At 37.5% G+C, this 20728-nt stretch overlaps 3 protein-coding genes across 7 annotated transcripts; 1 reads left to right on the top strand and 2 right to left on the bottom strand.

Annotated features, from left to right (window-relative positions):
• The first annotated feature begins 2094 nt into the window (after positions 1-2094).
• LOC103960391 lies at positions 2095-9047 on the top strand. 5 transcript variants are annotated; one of them, XM_048575405.1, is made up of 13 exons: positions 2095-2388; positions 3143-3215; positions 3302-3476; positions 3562-3612; positions 3774-3891; positions 4127-4169; positions 4291-4391; positions 6914-7179; positions 7395-7632; positions 7756-7974; positions 8089-8187; positions 8278-8358; positions 8460-9047. In XM_048575405.1, the coding sequence occupies exons 9-13, from the start codon at positions 7423-7425 to the stop codon at positions 8958-8960; spliced, it is 1110 nt and encodes a 369-aa protein (XP_048431362.1). In that variant the 5' UTR covers positions 2095-2388; positions 3143-3215; positions 3302-3476; positions 3562-3612; positions 3774-3891; positions 4127-4169; positions 4291-4391; positions 6914-7179; positions 7395-7422; the 3' UTR covers positions 8961-9047. The 5 variants fall into 5 exon arrangements, with proteins under 5 accessions (XP_048431362.1, XP_048431361.1, XP_048431358.1 ...); XM_048575404.1 differs by lacking the exon at positions 3143-3215 and having other exon boundaries at positions 6921-7179; XM_048575401.1 differs by lacking the exon at positions 3143-3215.
• A 617-nt stretch (positions 9048-9664) lies between these two features.
• LOC125473087 lies at positions 9665-11121 on the bottom strand. The gene is made up of 2 exons (XM_048575387.1): positions 10705-11121; positions 9665-10042 (listed from the first exon to the last, which is right to left on the bottom strand). The coding sequence occupies exons 1-2, from the start codon at positions 10893-10895 to the stop codon at positions 9850-9852; spliced, it is 384 nt and encodes a 127-aa protein (XP_048431344.1). The 5' UTR covers positions 10896-11121; the 3' UTR covers positions 9665-9849.
• Positions 11122-16109: 4988 nt separating this feature from the next.
• On the bottom strand, positions 16110-18655 carry LOC103941523 (SCARECROW-LIKE protein 7). Its single transcript, XM_009351730.3, has 2 exons — positions 18507-18655; positions 16110-18385 (listed from the first exon to the last, which is right to left on the bottom strand). The coding sequence occupies exon 2, from the start codon at positions 18356-18358 to the stop codon at positions 16544-16546; it is 1815 nt and encodes a 604-aa protein (XP_009350005.2). The 5' UTR covers positions 18359-18385; positions 18507-18655; the 3' UTR covers positions 16110-16543.
• Between the last annotated feature and the right edge of the window lie 2073 nt (positions 18656-20728).

Below are 20728 nucleotides of genomic sequence, written 5' to 3'. Positions count from 1 at the left end.
ACTTAGAGTTTATTAATACTTTCATTAAGTATAACATAAGATTTTGTGGTATCCACTTGTGTAAGTACATTAAATTGACGATCGAATTAGTTCATTGTATTCATATAGGGTCAACGAGTGTAGCTGTAAAAAATCATCAAAATCGGAGTTAAAACTACCGTTAAATCGTTATTTTTCATTTATAACCGTCGAAAAGTTTTGTCGCGTTACTTGATCTCTAAATATTTTTTTTTTCCTATTTTTGGCGTATGCGATCTCGAAGCATATACGAACAAGTTTGACGGTTGGATCGTTGAAACTAGTTTCGTACAATGTGTTTCCCATCAAAATGGTAGATTTACTAACACTTAGAGTTTATTAATACTTTCATTAAGTATAACATAAGATTTTGTGGTATCCACTTGTGTAAGTACATTAAATTGACGATCGAATTAGTTCATTGTATTCATATAGGGTCAACGAGTGTAGCTGTAAAAAATCATCAAAATCGGAGTTAAAACTACCGTTAAATCGTTATTTTTCATTTATAACCGTCTAAAAGTTTTGTCGCGTTACTTGATCTCTAAATGTTTTTTTTTCCTATTTTTGGCGTATGCGATCTCGAAGCATATACGAACAAGTTTGACGGTTGGATCGTTGAAACTAGTTTCGTACAATGTGTTTCCCATCAAAATGGTAGATTTACTAACACTTAGAGTTTATTAATACTTTCATTAAGTATAACATAAGATTTTGTGGTACCCACTTGTGTAAGTACATTAAATTGACGATCGAATTAGTTCATTGTATTCATATAGGGTCAAGGAGTGTAGCTGTAAAAAATCATCAAAATCGGAGTTAAAACTACCGTTAAATCGTTATTTTTCATTTATAACCGTCGAAAAGTTTTGTCGCGTTACTTGATCTCTAAATGTTTTTTTTTTCCTATTTTTGGCGTATGCGATCTCGAAGCATATACAAACAAGTTTGACGGTTGGACCGTTGAAACTAGTTTCGTACAATGTGTTTCCCATCAAAATGGTAGATTTACTAACACTTAGAGTTTATTAATACTTTCATTAAGTATAACATAAGATTTTGTGGTACCCACTTGTGTAAGTACATTAAATTGACGATCGAATTAGTTCATTGTATTCATAGAGGGTCAAGGAGTGTAGCTGTAAAAAATCATCAAAATCGGAGTTAAAACTACCGTTAAATCGTTATTTTTCATTTATAACCGTCGAAAAGTTTTGTCGCGTTACTTGATCTCTAAATGTTTTTTTTTTCCTATTTTTGGCGTATGCGATCTCGAAGCATATACAAACAAGTTTGACGGTTGGATCGTTGAAACTAGTTTCGTACAATGTGTTTCCCATCAAAATGGTAGATTTACTAACACTTAGAGTTTATTAATACTTTCATTAAGTATAACATAAGACTTTGTGGTATCCACTTGTGTAAGTACATTAAATTGACGATCGAATTAGTTCATTGTATTCATATAGGGTCAAGGAGTGTAGCTGTAAAAAATCATCAAAATCGGAGTTAAAACTACCGTTAAATCGTTATTTTTCATTTATAACCGTCGAAAAGTTTTGTCGCGTTACTTGATCTCTAAATGTTTTTTTTTTCCTATTTTTGGCGTATGCGATCTCGAAGCATATACGAACAAGTTTGACGGTTGGATCGTTGAAACTAGTTTCGTACAATGTGTTTCCCATCAAGTGCAATGGTATATGAATTTACTAAGTAGATTTTAATTTATTTAATTTCTACTTATAACACTTAAGAAATTGAATGATATATATGTAAAAAAAATTATTATGGGTTTTTTTTAGAATAATATATTATTGTGGTGTTTATGTGAAATAAAAATTGAACTTGAAAGGAGTAAAGTCACATTTTTGGTAATTTTTTTAATACTTAAAAAAAAAAAAAAAAAAAAAAACCTTGCGCGACGCTTTAATCGTCGCGCAAAACCACTTTGCGTGACGTCAAATTGTAAAACTGCGTCACGCCAGTTGATAATTTTGGCGGTCCTCAACAAAAAATAGGCGCTTTTTTTTCAATTTTCCCAAATTTTCCAACCATATATCCTATCCTCTTTCCCTCCCGGTTTTTCTTTCCGTAGACCTCTTTTCAGACCTCTTCCTCTTCCTCTTATCCTCTTCCTCTCGGTTTTGCTTAAATTGCAGACTTTGGGTTTCGGTTGGAAATTGCAGACTTTCGGTTTTGGTTGGAAATTGCAGACCTCTTCCTCTTCCTCTTATCCTCTTCCTCTTCCTCTTATCCTCTTCCTCTCGGTCTTCCTCTCTCTTTCCCATAGACTTCTCTCTTCCTTCTCGTTCTAACGACGGGTAGCCACACGAATGTTGAAGCCAACGGGAATCAAGTCCCAAAATCAAGGTAAGGGTTTGTGATTTGCGATGGGTTTTTGTTATTTAGGGATTAGGGTGAAATTGCAGTTCAGTGTAGGGTTTCACTTTATGATTTTGCTGCACGCACACTCGATTGTTGATGGGTTGGTGAGGAATTGTTATTACGCTGATTCGATACGGATGAATTCAAACATTGGTTTTTCGGTTTCCTGATATCTTTCGATTTAGAATTTTATGGGTGAAGTGCCTTTGTGCAGTAGAAAGAATCAAATGTTAAATGTGTGATTTGAATAGCTGATTTGAATAGCAGTAGAAAGAATCAAATGCAGTAGAAAGTATCGAATGCAGTATAAAGAATCAAATGCTTCTTAAATTTGATTTGAATAGCTGATTTGAATTGCGTGACGTACACCTTCTTCCAAAATATCTTTACATTAAGCAGGGTTTCACTTGAATGGAGATTTTAAGGAAAGGATATATATTGATCCTTCTGAGAGTTGAATTCGTAATGCTTCTTAAATGTGGGCTGTCAGCCCCCTTGTTTAATTCCAAAATTAAGTACAAGGACACACCAATGTCAAGGAAAAAGCTCATTGAATAAAAATTGCTGCTTAAGAAAGCAGAGGTGGAAAGAAATTTGTTTTAGAATTTCATTAAGTAGGTGGTAACAATTAGATGCTAAATATTTCTCAAGTTTTTGTGGCTTGTGTCAAGAGTTAATTTGTTGACAAAGCCTTTGTTTTCAATCAAAGTGGTTGAATAATAATTGAACATCCTTTCAGGCTGGAAGCGTTGATGTGCTGCACTGCTATTATGCACAAATCTATTCTTTGTTTGTGTATATGGATATTCTTTGTATGTCTTGAGTCCTTCAAATCAAAATTGAGTTTTCACTATCACCATCATGCTACTCATTGACTAGCGTTATCGTCTTGATGCAGTTGTGGCAGATACATGTTGCTGAGCAAATGATTTTGAATGATTTGGAGGCTAATCCTGATAAATACAAAGGCAAAAAACTGTCAGAGTTCTGATCCTGAAGATTACGATGAAAAAAACAATGTTGAATATACAACAGCCCAGTACAAGAAAACTGTAGTACCGAAAGTGATTCTGGTAAATGATTCTCCAGTGACATTGCAGTGTGTTCTATGAATATATGATATGACATTCACTGATTGTTCTTCATTTTTGTACGCAGAAAACTAGCGTTAAAGAACTTGATTTGGAGGCTGCATTTGCTGAGCGCCAGGTCAGCTGTTCCGTTGCTTGTTAGATTCATATTCTTGAGTATTACATTTGCTCAAAGCACTATATTGACTGTTGCGTTTCTTTTTGCTTTGCAATATATAAGTTGGCTGAGGAAAAGAACACTCTCACTTTATTTATTTGTTCTTTTATGTTTGCCTGCAGCTACGTAATGCACTAAAGAAGGAAGCGGAAGAGAGAGGAGAGGAATAATAATTGAACATCCTTTCAGGCTGGAAGAAAATGAAAATTTCCAAAGGCGCAGTTATTGGATGCTTGAAGAGTGAGTTATATGCTACAAATCTATCAAAGATTTTTATTCTCAAGCCTTAGCAGTGTTTGTGGATGTGTTTGCAAGTACAAGCAGGCACCCACGGCTGCCTGTTCATTTTAATACCTGTCTAATAAAATTAAAGAAAACCCAAATGCAGTTAACATTTAGTCTCACATGCTAATGATTCAAGTAATTTATTGTGAAATTTTCTTTTCACGTCTGACTTACTTGGTCATTGCTGCAGGGCTCTGCAACACATAGTTCTCGTCCACTACCGGGAAGTTAAGGTAATGCTTTCTTCTTTTGATTTCATTCTTGTTGTTTGCGCAGGCATAGTTTTTTTTCATTGACATATGGCATTCTTGGTTGACAAGAATTACTTTGACATCTCACTTTTTATTTCCTCAGGTTCTAGGTCGAGAGAAGGACATTTCAATCCCTCTGGACTTAACAACAATTCAACTTTTCCAACCAGAAGAAAAAGAACACTTCAACACTAGCCGAGAAAGGTATTCGTGCACCTTTTTTTATTTTTTTTTTTATTTTTTTATTATTTCATGATATAGATCTTTGCACAATTGGTAAAAGCAAATGCAGGCCTAGAACATATTTGCACAATGATAACCACACATCATTAATTTTTCTCTCCTACACACCTCTTTTTATTTAAGTCACCGAAACTGAATTGATTAAACAAAAATTATGATTAAAATTAATCATGAGTGTACATGAGAAGAAAATTTGGGTATGGTTATCATTTTGCTCTATAAGATGGGCAAATATTAATTATTCCTAACCCTACTTGAGCAGTTTCCTTAACCTGAAATAAAACCTTAAAAGGCATCTTGGGCATGGGCCTGTCTTTGGGCCCTGGGTGTTGGCATAAGAGGACAAACTAATTGGGTGTACCTGTAATCTGAGGTTGGTCACTAAATATGCCTACACTATGCGCAAAGCCTAAATATGATGTATGGTCGTTGTTGTGCGCGGATGACTGGTATGGATATTAGTCTTTAAGTCTCTAATGACACCACTCATTCCATTTTTTGTTTGTCACTAAATAATCACACATTCATGCGTAACCTAACTAAATGGGAAAATGTTGTAGAGTGTTGCTTTTGCTAAATTGGGCCTAAAGAGACATTTTCGTAGCTTTTGGAGTAGCCTTCGAGTGTTTATGTCCGATTATTCATGACCACGGGATAGGCCTGCACTCGATCCCAGTTGTTACTTAGTTGTTTTAGGCTTTTTCCACTTGTCCCAAAATAAAAAATTAAAAAAAATCCCTGATTGTATATAAACATCAACACATGTTTGTCATGAAGAATTTGATTTTTGTACTTAAACATATACCAGCTGAACCAAAATTTTGTTGTCCTACTCAAAATGGCATTTCATTTGTGTGGTTAATAATGTTTGATATTTTTTCTTTTTGTTTTTCGGGAGGGATGGGGGTGGGGTTTTAATTGATAATCAAGTTTAACGATGATCACAACTTTGACAGAGTGATAAATCATTATTGTTCTGTCATGTTAGATGGAATTCAAGTCGTTTATTCAATAATCGCTGGCCAGGAAAAATCTGGCCAAAGTAATGAAATATTTAGAATTGACTAACTTTAGATAATTGGCATTTTAATTTCTAAGTTGTGATATGTGAAGTAGAATTGACTAACTTTAGATAATTGGCATTTTAATTTGTAAGTTGACTAAGTTGTGACATGTGATATGTGATGTGTGATATGTGAAGTTTTTAGAATTGACTAACTTTAGATAATTGGCATTTTAATTTCTAAGTTGTGATATGTGAAGTAGAATTGACTAACTTTAGATAATTGGCATTTTAATTTGTAAGTTGACTAAGTTGTGACATGTGATATGTGATGTGTGATATGTGAAGTTTTTAGAATTGACTAACTTTAGATAATTGGCATTTTAATTTCTAAGTTGTGATATGTGAAGTAGAATTGACTAACTTTATATAATTGGCATTTTAATTTCTAAGTTGACTAAGTTGTGATATGTGATATGTGATGTGTGATATGTGAAGTTTTTAGAATTGACTAACTTTAGATAATTGACTAACTTTAGAATTGACTAAGTTGTGATGTGTGATATGTGAAGTAGAATTGACTAACTTTAGATGATTGGCATTTTAATTTCTAAGTTGTAGCAGTGTAGTGTGTGTTTCAGTTTCGGGATGTGAAACTTTTCGTTCCATTGTTATGACATTGGTTTAATTAGACCTTTGCATGCTATGAGCCTAGCTATTCTGCTTTACAACTTCCCAATCCATTAGTTGACTCTTTATTTGCTCTCGAACACATGACAATAAGCTTTACAAGTTAAGCATCATCTTTTGCCTTGAGTTAATCAGTTGTGCCCCTTAGGCACTGTTTCAATAAAATCATTCAATTGTAAAAGGAACTTATGGGTGCTTAACCTGGCTTTTACGAACATATGATGTCTGACCTTTATATTCTAACCTTTTGTAATCCTAATTTGGTTGTTGATTAAAGTGGAACCAAATATTTCATACTTGTATACCCTCATTATTTGTATGTGATAGAAAAAGAGGCGCAAGCTGATAACTTTTTGTGCTAAATTCATGACAATCTAAAAACAGTAAGTACCAAGGATAATAAGATATGTGTGATATTTTGAGTCTGATAACACCACCTCCTTATAAGGTTTGAGGGTGAGTGGGTCCAATTCCTGTTTAGTTTGTGCTATTGGCTTAAAGAAAACTAAAGGGAGATGATATGATTCTACCATTTGTGGTGGTTTGCCGGTATTTCTCATCAAGAACTTGGTGGTTGAACCTTGAAATCCTATATTCCATTAAGCAAATATTATCAAAGCTGAAAAGGTATTCTTTCAGCATTTTGTGTGGCATGCTTTTAAGCCATTTACCTTCTTTTTAGCGAGAAAAGATTTATGCTTTCGCCTTTTGTTTTCTATTCTTTTGTTAAATTTCTTACTGATAAGTTTGTCTGTCAAATGATGTTGAGTTGAATGCTTTCTTCAAAAAGTGTATAGATGTCGAAGTTGATCGCTCGTCGTAGGAGTGTGACCAATGCGCCTCCCGCATTATCAGCATTTACTGCTCCATCCGTGAGTGCTCCATTGAATGGGGAGACTACACCCCTTACTGAGTCTACTGCTACGGCATCCCAGGTGCCTGTATCATCGACGTCATCAGTGTCGGTTCAGTCGCACAGTGCACGGCGGCCTCATCGGCACCGCCGCGATTTGGAGCCTTCATCATCCAGAGTTGAGGATGGGGGCTCCCAGCCAGGTAGTTTATTTTTCCTAATTCTCACTACGTTGTATTTTTTTTTTCATTTTAAAACTATTATTTTTATGATTGTGAAAATTTGTTGTGGGTTGTGAATTACTGTTATTTTACTTTTTTAAGGTTTTGGGAAATGATATACTATTAGGGGAGGTTTTGCAAAATTTTGTATAGAAATTTAAGCTTAGGATTTTCACCATTTAAGTTTTTTTGGATAGCTAAAAAAAAACCAGGGGGCCTAATCGAATGCTGAAGACGGCACAGAATGTACGTCTGTCTGCCTCCTTGATCAAGATTGCATATGACTCGCGACATCGTGGAGCGGCTACCTCACAGCAACATAGCATCGTCGCTACTAGCTGTGGTTGTGTTATTCGGGATTGTTGTCCTATGCAGTGGGAGACTTGGGCAGAAATTCCTCAGGAGACGAAGATACTGGTGCGAGACAAGTTGTCGGTTAGTATATTAATTTTTGGCCTTTTATCATTTTTTTAATTATGTTTACAAATATTATAAACCAAAGTATATTATCTTAATATTATTAAATTTCTTACTATTATTTTGTTGTTTTATTTGTAGGTCAATTTTGATTTTAAGGACATATCCCCTGAGGTCATCACCTACTTAGACGAGACCTTCGCAAATCGGTACAAAAATTGGAAGAGCGATCTTCATGCGCATTTTAAGAAATTTAATGATCCAGAGGTTGCTCGCCTACAGGGTTGCCCATCCGACTTGAAGGATCGGCCAGAGGATTGGGAATGGCTCTGCAACCATTTTACGGACTCAAAATTTGTGGTATGTACTTAATATTTTAATAATAATTCATTAAAGTTTTAGTTATTTTTTTAAGCTTTTTAAAATAATTTCTTTCAAATAGTCGCACTAACATGTATATTGTGTGTTTAACAGAAGAAATCTGTTGCTGGCAAGAAAGCTCGGGACTCTAAGACACTTCTCCACCATTCCGGTTCGAAGCCCTTTTCGTATAGGATTGAGACACGACGTCAGGTAAAAGTATATTAATTTTGAAATTTTATACAATTTATTTTTTATTATTGATTAATAAAATTTTCCTAATGGTTTTTTTTTTTTTTTCAGGAGGGTTCTAAGTTCCCAGAGATCGACGTGTTCAAGGACGTTTACGTTCGACCTGGCAATGAGATCGCTGAGCAGCTTCATGTAAGTAGATGTAATTGTTATTATTCTTATATTTATGAATCGTTCAAATATTATTTATATTTTGTTATTAACCATTATACGTTTTTTCTTTATTATTACAGGCTACTATGGTGGAAAAGGGCGATGCTGTTATCCAAGAAGCAACATCGCAACTTCCCTTGGAAACCCCGATGGAGGACGTCACTTTACCCGAGGATGTAGGTTTTCAGATCATGACTGAGGTCCTGGATCAAAAGTACGGTCGTCGTCATGGCAAGGTTGTTCGGGGTATGGGGAAGGCGCGGGTTCGTGAGACGGGTGCCTCTTCTTCTAAATCGACCACAGGAGAGGTCAACGCCCTGAAGGAGGAAGTGACAACCCTTAAAGGTCAGCTTGCAGCCCAGGACGAGCAGATAAAGGCCCAAAGTGAGCAGATGAGGGCCCAGAGCGAGCATATAAAGGCGGAGAACGAGCAGATGAGAGCTGAGAACGGACAGATGAGGGCCCAGATGAGTATGATTGTACAGGCCTTAGTGGTGTCCGGTCTCCAAATCCAGCTGCCAGCACCTGATCTTACTCCACCTTCGACCTCCCAGCCACCTCACCTACCCGATACCCAGTAGTTTTCAAACCTAGAAGACTACTTGTTGTAGTTTTTTCTTTTTTTGCTTAGACATCTTGTATGCACATTTTCATATATATGGTTTATAATTAAATTTTTTTTTGGTTTATTGTTTATTGTTTAGAATAATTACAATATTTATTAAAAATTATATCAAAAATATTAATAAATCAAAAATATTTTTGTCAAAAAAATTAAAAAAAAAAATAAAAACATAAAAAGTTTGCGCGACGAAGAAGTTCCATAGGTCACGCAAATTGGGTTTGCGTGACGTAGGTATGTGTCACGCAAAGTGTCTTTAAGTGACGCCAACCACCTTTGCGTGACGCACACCTTCGTCACGCAAGCCCACTTTGAGTGACGCACACATACGTCACGCTAGCCCACTTTGCGTGACGCACACCTTCGTCACGCCAGCCCACTTTGCGTGACGCACACCTTCGTCACGCAAGCCCACTTTGCGTGACGCATGGAACTTCTTCGTCGCGCAAAACCTTCTTTCACAGGTGTGGCGTGACGCCTGTCGCGCGACGAAGCTTCGTCACGCAAATTTTGGCGCGACGTTTTTTTGACTTTGCACGACGAAGGACCTACGTCACCCAAAGTATTTTTTGTACTAGTGTGTACCGCTTTACTTTGCTTATGTAGCAAAAAATCTTTCACTGTGTTGTAACCATTCACTTGATTGTGAATTATGTCCAGCCGTACGACGAGAAAACTATGACATTAATTATTTATTAACACAATATTTACATACACCTACAACAAGCTGAGTAATAAATTACAAGGAGGACAAGTAGTTAACCACTCGAACCAGACTCTCACACGAGTCTGGCATTTGCTCTTCAAAAAACAAACGACACATGCAGATGCAGCGTGCTGTATTTTATCTATGCAGAGGCACTCGTCTTGTGTCGGGCTTTCTCCTTCTCCTTCACTTCACTTCCCGGCGACTTGTCGTTGGCCGGATGGTCGTCATGGATCAGCTGAGCCTGCTCCGTTTTAGCCCCGTATGTCCCACCAAATCCTTCGTCCTCGCACCTCGATGCATACCCGACCCCGAAAGACTCCAACAAAATGTCTCTGATAGTGTTCATATACAAACACTTTAGTCAACAGATTTAACCACCAATTTTGACACTCAAAGTTTTTGCCACTGAGGAACGTACACCTCTCCTGATTTTGGACTTTTTTTTTTAAATATTTTCAATCAGCAAACTCAATATTCTATTATTTTTACCGACTGTACCACTTTGTTATATACGTAAAATATATTATGTAAAAGGTACCTATTTTATTATTTTAGAAAGTGAATCTATTCATTTTTTTCTTATTTATATACGCATATTTTGAAATGAAATGTATCTTTTTTTAATTTAACACACACCACTATTTAAAAATAAAAATAAACATTTTACTTTTAACAATTAAACATTCATATTCAGTATTAACCTGTGCATGATTTTAAGAATAATTTAATAATTTCTGAAATTAAAAATTTTAATTAATACTGAAATTTGATATTTTAATCAAAGTATTCAAATTAACAAAGTTTTCAACCTAAAATTTTAGTCTATCAAAAGACGAGAACCAAAATTTCCATAAATAATATGTTAAAATCAACCAAGATATAATCGGCATATTGTTGATACATTAGCCACGTTATCGACACAAAGTTCTATCTTTTCTAGTCATGAATTTGAAAAAAATACAAGTATATGTCAAAGAAAAGAAAATATACTAACCCAGTTTTCAGAGTAGGTTCCTCCTGCTGCTCATCCATGTTACTGTTCTCACTAGAAACGTGAACACTTGCAGCCTGCTTGAATCGGACTCCAGTAGCTTTCCGGCCAAAGTTTGACGGCAGCGGTGGCGTGAATATCAAACCTGGCGGTTGTGGTCTAATTAATCTGATCGCGGTGATCATCTTCTGCATCTTCAAATTTGCGCTCCTTTGCTATTTAGACACAGAGGTTGAAACTTGAGTTGTTTTATGCACTCACGCAGTGTAAAAATCTTGGAAGTCACTAGATTTCTCTGACTCTTGTAGGAATGCTACCAGAAGCTTTACTCTTACGTCGTGGTACGTGGTGATGTGGGGACACGTATCGAATTTTGGAGAGAAAAGTGTTTACGTAGCCATTCAAGTGCGCACGGCACTGACATATTTGAATCTTGACACAGTTTTTTGCCGGGAGAAGATAAGGGATACGGACGAGCAACGACATGGGCAGGTTTTATTGGTTGAAAGAAAGGTTTCACACCACAGTATATAAAATAATAAAAAATAGCATGCGTAGCTTTATCTTATTGGATAAGCAATAAAGTACCTCAGATTTTTCCCACCGCCTCTAATTATATCGCGATCCCTTCTACAGTGAGTATACCGCCAAACGCAAGCTCGGCAGCCAACCTAGCAACAATAACAGAAGCGGCAGGAATCAATGAATTCATGTTAAGTTCCTCGTACCCTAAGAAAATGAAATAATTAATGATACAAGCAACAACTGAATTATCACTTCACCCACGTAGCTCATAGTTGGGTTGTTGATTCTTTTGATACTGTTACAGTCTTGTAGTATTAGTCTCACAATAGACTAATAATAATATGGTTAAAATTTATCTTTGACGAGAATCGAATATAAAATCTCTCACTTACAAATGAAGAAAAATATTATGAGACCGTAGTACTAAGTGGCTCACATCTATCATGTTAACAAACCCATGCCTACAAACAAACAAACAAACAAAAAAAACTGCTCCCACACAAATTGTATGGGCTTAGACGAGTCGGTGTCGTTGTTCATTCTATAGGATAAAAAGCCCAATGTTTTCCAGCCCAGAACGCAGCCTATAACCTCCACTGTTGACAACTATGGGCTACCGCCAACTGGACCCTTTAAACCCAACAGAAAGTTGTTTTTTATTACGTTGCCTTGGCGTCACTGTAGTGTGCGAGTGTAAACCAGAACTAAGAATTTACGTAAACCAGCTACTGTCATATTGTCACCGTAGTGTTCCAAAATAATTATATCGTGTCACCTTGTTTGAGATTTTACTCAAAACTTTGGTCTTCTTTTCGATTCTTGAAAGGTGCACGTAAAGTCTTCTCATCCACAAGATTTAAGTTGGTTTGCCACAAAAAACAACTTTCTCATAACAGTTGGAACATCGTGAAATCAGAAGAGATCAAAATACGAAAAACTCACGTGACCAAATAGTTCACCGGGGAACTTTTTACGTCACAGCTGCAGCAAAATAGTAGAGCCACAATCTTTGGGTTACCTAGTTTTACAGGAAAGGGAGGGAAATTATGAGACATGCCGTGTGGACATTCCATAGAATTCAACTACAATTTGCAGTCGATTCAAACGTAAGATGATATCGTCGATGACAACCTTTTAGTCTCTCTACTTTCGGCAGCAGTGGTACTAAATATGAGTCATGATCCAGTAAGCCAATGCATATCGATGACATGTCACTTTTTTATGCTACTACAAGTCAACAAGTGCAAAGGAAGGTGGTCCCATACGACCGTTGCAGCATGCATGATGTCATCATCTCCGCACATTCTAAAATCCAGCCTTGGCAAGACGAAGTAGGATTCTCTCGTTTTTTTTTTTTTTTTTTATCGAACTTCGCTGCTGCTGATCTTTCAGCAGCAGTCGAGTTCATTTTTTTTTTCTTCTCACCTTCTCTATTCATTCAATTAAAAGGTCATAATTAATTTAAAATTTAGTTGGAATTCAGTGAGTGAGTAAGCAAAGGCATAACCGAACAAATAAGATTCAGACATTAACATTTTGTATTAACTTCTTTTAAAAAAAAAAAAAATAAAACAAAAAAGTGTTAAAAATTGAGAGGAAATGAGTTAAAAAATAGAAGGAAGAAAATCCTTCTTGCGAACGACCAACCAAACCCTAAAATATTTGAGGAATTGGACTTGGCTGTTGCTTACAACCAATCACAGCTAGACACGTATTCAAATTTTGATTAAAAATAAAACTTGAATACATATCTAACCGTGATTGATTGTAAACGACTGTGATTGGTTGTAAGGGGTTGTTGTTGATCTGTTCAGCAACGAAGTTCCATTCATATTTGGGTAGTGAAAAGTATGATTTGATCGGATGAGAGTCGTGCAATTGCAAACTGCAAAGCAAACGCTTCCTATATTATCAACAGCTGTTGGCTGCAAAAGACCAGTCAAGGTTTTGACTAAACCCTTCAATCTTCTTTGCACTATTCCATTACCGTTGTCTAAAGTTCTCAACTTTTAAACCCAACTATATCTATATCCCAACTAAAAGAAAAAATCTTTGTTCAAAAAAAAAAATCTATATTTTTTTGTTTTAAATACTAAAGTACTTTATAAATCTTTAGAATTTATAGATTGAAATACTAGATTCAATGTTTTATTGTGCTAAGACAATAAATTCTAATCACATGAAGCCAAACATTTATGAGAGTTTGTACGACGATATCACTTGAGCTTAAACAATAGTAATAAGGTATACGCATTCTTCCGACATGTACTTAATCAGTAAATATGTCTAGGTGCAATATACAATATACACACATGGCATTTTCTTGGAGAAATTGCACCCCCAATTTCCAAGTTTTGGGTTCTTTCACTTAGCCGTTTTGGAAAATTCACATGTCACATAACAATGTTTGAACGGCCACGGCATATCAAGAAGAGTTCTCTTTGACACGCACACACCAGTCCCCTTTTACTGTATAAACTATAGAGTAACAAAAAAATAACCTCTGGTAACTCTTGTCAATTACTTCCACTCCACCATTTATTAGTTCATGACATTCAGATTATAACTGGGTTAACCAGTGCCTTAGCTGTCAAGTTACCAAATCAGGTGGTCTTGGGGACAATTAGTGATGAACACATACCTCTTTCAAGTAATTAACAGCAAAAATTTTACTATGTTGAGCCACTACATTTGCAATTTGTTGGACTAATTAAATTAATTAGTTAAGAAAGATAAAAAACAGCTTATTTTTGTTTTACTTATAACGCGATATTTCAAACTATTTGAATTTACAAAAAGAACCAATCGTATTTTGAATGCTACGAAACTGACACATTACTTTGATGATCAACTAGTCTGGCTCACATTTGCTCGAAGATACAAATTCTAAGTTTCAAACAACCATTTGATCATTCCTCGCCACTTGTGAGAATGATATGTCACATTGTAGTGGCAGGGTGGACGGGCTAATAAGGGTCCATTTTTACAATTCAAGAAGGGGTTCGTGTTCTACAAGTAAACTGAGCAAAAAGATTGAAAGAGACTTATACCAAACCCCACATTTGTGATTTTTAGCAATAATAGGACCCTAACTTAAGGCAAAATATCAAATTTCTATAAACTCAAACGTTTCCTTTTACAATTGAGTCCTGAATTGTCACAATCGCTAGGACCATAAGCAGCAGCATTATTTGTCATGCAGTCCACTGCATTCCTTGTCATGCTTTTGGCCCCATTGATTTTGTACACTGACCAGGAAAGGCAATGCTTCTCCTCGCCAGCTGCTTCAATCCCCCTCTCTCTCTTCGCTCGAGAGGTCGAGATCTAGAGGGAGAGAGGGATTGATCGGAGACTATAAGGGACCGCCATTAATATTAAAATCGAGAAGATAACTTGGACCCATGGATTTGAAGTTTGAAGTCCAAGTCATTGTCTTTGCGCTGGTTTAAGAAAATTGATTACAAAACCCGAAAGCAACAGCCTCTGAATATGGAAAGGTTTCCGCTGCAGGAGAAGAAAGGTTTTTGTAGCAGATTGCTTTTGCTTACAGGTCGTCCTCCTCGGAAGGACACTTTACAGGCACAACCTGGTAAATACTGAAGCAATTAAAACTGTCAGATTTGATCATTTACTTCTTCTGCAAGTCACAAAAATGAAAAATCCGATGCCTTATTGCATAAGCATTGAAAAACCCTAATGTGGACACCAGTTAAGAATTTAAGGAGGTAAAATATCGAGTCTACTGTGAGAGGGAGACTTACCTACACCGAATAAATCATTGTCGTTGTGTATCTCAAATTAATATGCAATTCTATATATATGTGAGAAAGTTGAGACATAGAGCAACGCGGTGATAGTTAGGGTTTAGGGTGATGTTAGTTTAGGATACCACCACAACTCCATACCTTTTGATAATATGACATGCGCTGGATGAATGAAGCGTGGAATAAGCAACCAATAATCCAACAGTTAAGGAACCAATATGAGCTACATTCAAAGCTTAAAACTTCTTGTACAACCGTTTCCCATAAAATAAAAATTAAAAGCAATATGAGCTAAAGCCAGTAAACAATGCTCCCAAAAGTGAAGGTACGATAAGGTGAGACCATGGTATGCCAAGGCGTCAGCTACAAAATTTGTTTCTCTGTTCACATGGTTCCACTGAATACAATTGAACTCAGAGCCCAGCCATTTTATGTCTTCAATAATGGATTTCAGGTTCCATCGAGCATTCCAAATTTACTCCCTTAAAGAAAACCTTACTTAAGGTACATAATTCCTCCTTTTATGTAGAATTCCAAATGAATTCCATACAGTTTTTGCATATTGGCTGTTAAGAAATAAGTGAATTAGAAGCCAAGGAAACATTTTCACCTTTGGGAGAATCAATAGTTTCCACATTTTCTTTAGTAACTTCTGTCCACTCTCATCCCGTCGGTTATGACTCTGTAACCATTAACCAAGTTCCAGTCTTAATTGAAAATTATCCATTAGTTGACGCACCCTACACAAATCTATCATTTGGATTTTGCATAGGATAAAAGAATATTACAAATTTTTCTAACAATGTCCTGATCAACAACTTCAATCAGATGATTTCTATCCCAACAATTATTATCAATAAAATCACCGACTCTCAACTCCCCGGTTCAAACTTGTCCGCTGGCATGTTCCTTGTTTTTTAAGTCTTTAAGAAAAATTAAACATGTCCATTATATTTTAAAACAATAATACAAGCGTTAAATATTATTGAGCGAATTAAAAAAATAAATACTCACTAGTGAGTGTACAAGTATGATTAGTCGTTATTTTCCAGTCTTGAATTGAATAAATTAAACGGGTCCAAAACGAGAAAACGAGAGTGAAAATCACTACTCAAAGAATTAAGCTGAAATCAAATGGAAACTAAACTCAATATCAAGCTTCAAATTTACAGACAGAATTACAGAGAACAACCTTTTACCCTTTCATTTCAATTACCCTTTTTTTTTTTTTTTTTTTTTTCTTTACAATTAGTCATATTTCATAGTTTTAAACGTCAAACCTGTAAGAAAAGCCCCAACCAAGAAGCCAAAAAACAGAGGAAGTTGAAAAAACCTAGAACCAAACTACGAAATTAACAAGCAATTTGCCACCCAAAAAGCTCAAAATTAACACTGATGGTAACTACTAACTGTTAAGGTTTTTACTAAGGCAGAGTCTTGAGTTCCATCTCTGATTTCCGTCAATGGCGTACTGAAACTAACAGGCTCCGGCCCAGAACAAAAAGACCTGGCGAAAACCCCATAACCCGATTTCGAAATCGAAGCAAAACCCATTAACGCCATGAAGAAACTGTGAAGAGAGGAACTTCATTCCAGGACAAAGAGAGAAACCCAGGTGGAGATTCCCTTAGAGAATACAAAGAACTGTAGTTGTAGTTCCAGAGCAGGATTTTCGCTTGGCTGACGGAGTAATGGCTGAGGGCTACCGGCTCAAAGCCGGAGCATTCCATCAGATACTTCCACTGCTCTTTGTCTTCGAACCGTTCTCTTTTGGTTCCCGGTTGCTCCGGCCCCACCAAGCTGCCAATTCGTCGACCCAGTAAAAGCCTCTCCACCTTCAGCCGCTCCGGTGAGTCTCGGATCATGTTCGGCTCCAACGATTCGAACAGCGCAGCGTAGTACTTCAATGCGTTCTTGAACCGGCTGGCGAACCCGACCCGGTTCAAATTCGCTTCGTACTCGCCCAAAGTCACAACCTGAGGGTTCAGAGACTTCGCCAGCTTCAGAGCAGATTGAACTGCTGTTGGTTTCTCGTCAAGCAGGTTGTACAATTGGAGCACCAAGTTCACAGCCAAGGCCTCGTCCGGGTCCACCCGAACGCACGACTCGTCAAGCTGGTGAACCGGAGTCAGAATCGGTTCGAACTCGAAGTTGAGCTCCAGAAGCTTCGCGAACTCTCGGAGTCGATTTCCAGTAGCAATTAGCGAGGCCGCCGGAGAATCCCCAAGAGAAGGAGCGGGTATGCCGGAGATCCGAATACTGACCGGTTTTCCGGTGGACCGGGTCGCGAGAGCCTGCAGCAGTGCCGCCCATTGGACCCCTTGGACAATTCCGAAGTCGACTATGTGGATCTTGGTAGCTCTCTCCGTCGCTTCGAGTATCGCTTGGTTCGCCGTTAAATGGGCAAACTTGGAATACGGGCATGCGTCGTTTAGGGCCTTGTACGACAGCGTGAAGTCCTCGCAAGGAGTGTCGTACGCAGTCGTAAAGCTCTTCTCTAATTGCAGAAACGACACTCTATTTTGCAGCGCTTCTGCGAAGTAAAAGGCGACTCTTTCAGTTGGATCCCCGTGGTCCGAGACCGATTCCCTGAGTCGAACCAGAGACTTGACAGCGCCGTCGGGGTCGGACTCGGCTAGCCTGGCGCATTCGAGGAGGGCTTTTAGCAGCGGCGGTTCTGACTCGATCTCGGGCGACCTTAACGACACTCCGACGGCGTCGTTTGGGAGTGACTGAGGGTCGGTTGATTTGGACTCCTTTACCGAAACCTGGTGTAGTTGCTGTGGCAGCGGTGAAGTCCACGCTGGCAATTGGTTCTGAGTCTCGGAGAATATGACTCGGTTGAGATCTGACGGCGGAGAACAGGGATTGCTGAGTCGACTCGGGCAGTGGGGTCGAAACGGATCGGCGCCGTAGAGACCGAAATCAGAATTGCTCCCCTGCCACGTGTCGCAAGCAGAAGGCAGGTTAGAACTATCCGTTGAATCCCCACCGCCTATTATGCTATCCATCCACTCGTCCGAGTCGAACTCGGCCGGGCCACCGCCGCCCAAATCCGAAAACCTAAACCCGGCGGAGTGGTGATCCAAGTTAGGAAACGGAAACCCAGGCTCCCCACCGGCGTCGGAACTTCCCGGAAGCTGAAACGGGTCGGAAAACCCCGACCCGGTCAACCCGAAGCCCAAATTGGGGCTTTGAGTGAGAGTGTGGTGGTTGTTGTTGGGCCATGGAGTGAGGGAGAAAGCACCGAGCGGCGGCTGGTGGTGATGGTGGCGCTGTTGCTGCTGCTGCTCCTGCTGCTGCTTCTGCTGGATGACTTGCTGGGCAATCGCCATTAGATTTCCACTGTCCGCGCACATATATGCCATTCTCCGGCCGAAAGGAACCGGAAATCACTGTACTCACATTACAAAAACAGAAACCCAGGATCAGAAAATAGCAGGAAAGTGAGTTCGAGGTGTGAAAGACTGAAACTTTATAGAGTGCGAGGTGAGAGGGAGAGAGAGGAGTGCATACACAACACTGGAGGTCCAGAAACAACGGGATCACAACTTGGTTTTTGCTGAGAGCTAGAGAGAGAGAGGGAGAGAGAGAGAGAGAGAGTGTGTGTGTGTGTGTGAGAGACAGGAGAGTAAACTACGAGCGTGAAGTGTGTAAAATGGCCTTGTTTTTCTTATTGTTTGTTTTTAAATACAACGAAGGAAAGGAGGAGAAGCTAAAATCTCAAAGAGAATATGTTACATGGATAAATTTTTAGTTTATAGTTGTAAATTATATGATCAAATAAATATATTTATGAATATTTAAGTAATAATTTATTCAACAATCACGTTATATAATTCAAATAGATAGTTTTCTTAACATTTTCTACAACTTATAAGAAACAATTTATTACACTATCCACAGACATTTATGATATTTCAGTGACATAAGACACTACGGTGAGGTAAACTTGTTAGATAAATGTATTTCCCCACTCGAAAAGTTGTTGGGGGACCATATTTTTGTCTATTTCATAAACAATTTCTAATCAATTTTCTTGTGGAAAAAAAAATTAGAATTTTAGTGTGGAAAAAAAAACTCATAATTTGGGATCTCTAATTCCGAAGTTTAAGTTCATGTAAATGAGTGTCATTTCTAAATTTTTATGAGTGATAGTTCCAAAGTCAAAAATTCGTATTCAAATTTTGTTGTTCTTTTAAGTTAACTAATCAAGAAAATTCACAAATTATAAAAAATAAAATTCCGTTATTTTGAAATTCTTAAGTAATCTAAAACCGTCTCCAACCGAGGGCTAAGCCAAAGGGCTTGTGGGCCCAACGAAATCTCAAAGGGCCAAAGGGCTGGACCCTTCCAGCCAACCCTAGGCTGGCCATAATTTTTTATTTTTTATTTTTTTGTCGGATTTCCTGTCGGTTATATTCGACAGGAATCCTTAAAGAAAATTTTGAATCCAATGGCTAGCTGACGTCAGCTAGCCATTAATTTTGAATTTTTTTTTTTACAGTTTTATTTAATGTTTTTCATTTACAAAAATTTTCCTATAACTTCTATTTTTTTTCTATAACTTCCTATAACTTTTATTTTACAAAATTTGTTTCATATATTTTTTAAATTCTATTTTTTTCCTATAACTTCTATTTTACAAAATTTGGTTCATATATTTTTTTTAAATTCTATTTTTTTCCTATATTTTTTGACGTCACTTAGCCGTTGGATTTGAATTTAAGTTGTAGTAGTTTTTAAATTTAAATAATAAATTATGTTTGGCCCTCGGTTGGAGACGATTTTTTGTAACAGGGCTAAAACGGACGCTATTGCCCTCGGTTGGAGATGGAGGCAAATATGGTCATGTGCTGTTCATTAAAATATTAATATATTGGAGGACCAGAGGGTTAAAACAAGCTATTTTGCCAGCCCTCGGTTGAAGATGACCTAAAAAGTAATTTTCAAGAGTGCCTACGGGTGTTATAGTACCAACCTATGTCGTCACTTAATTTATATCATTTAATCAAAAATTTAACCGTCAAATATATTCAAAACACAAGACTTGGAGGTGCTTAACAAAAATTGAATCAAAAGCTTCAAAGTTGTGATTTTTGTTTAAAGTTCAGACAAATAATAAGATAATTATGTTAAATTAATTAATACTACGAGACATAATTTAAAGTTAAAGGCATAAACCCAAGTTTTCTTGAAACTTCTTCTCGGCTCATGAAGAATGAATAATCGTGACAAAGCCAGGTTAAAATTTCTTTCCCTTCCAAAATAGAGAGTTGTGGGACTTATCAAATTTATAAAAGTAAAAGTGAAAATTAGAAATCTTGAAGGAAAGAAAAACCCTACTATAAACCTAGACCCTCCTTTTAGCATGGGACCCGGCTACTCAACAACAGCCTGTCACGAACGTCCACGTATTAAATTTATTATTTTGCTCCCGCCGTGTTCAGGAATGTGGGCCTTACATGCCGCCACTCAATTGCGAAACGGCGCGTCCGTGTCACCGTCTAGGAATGACGTCACGGGGGCTGATCTTTTTGGGAAAGGGGAAAGCAAATCGTGACCGCCCGTTGGACTGAATTGCACAAAAACAGAAAAGGTCTGCGAAACCTGTCAACTTCATATCCTATTGCCCGATGTGCGTATGCTGTTGGCGCATCGTACGACATGCAAGTGAAGGCAATTAGTGTCGTATGTAGTGCGCCACTGCCACCTGGTTCAAAAGTTAAAATTTGAAG

Source organism: the organism of the source record quoted next, unplaced genomic scaffold (assembly GCF_019419815.1).
Source record: "Pyrus x bretschneideri cultivar Hongxiangsu unplaced genomic scaffold, Pyrus_bretschneideri_v1 Contig8, whole genome shotgun sequence".
Classification (NCBI taxonomy): domain Eukaryota; kingdom Viridiplantae; phylum Streptophyta; class Magnoliopsida; order Rosales; family Rosaceae; genus Pyrus; species Pyrus x bretschneideri.
This window is presented reverse-complemented; position numbering and strand designations above follow the sequence as displayed.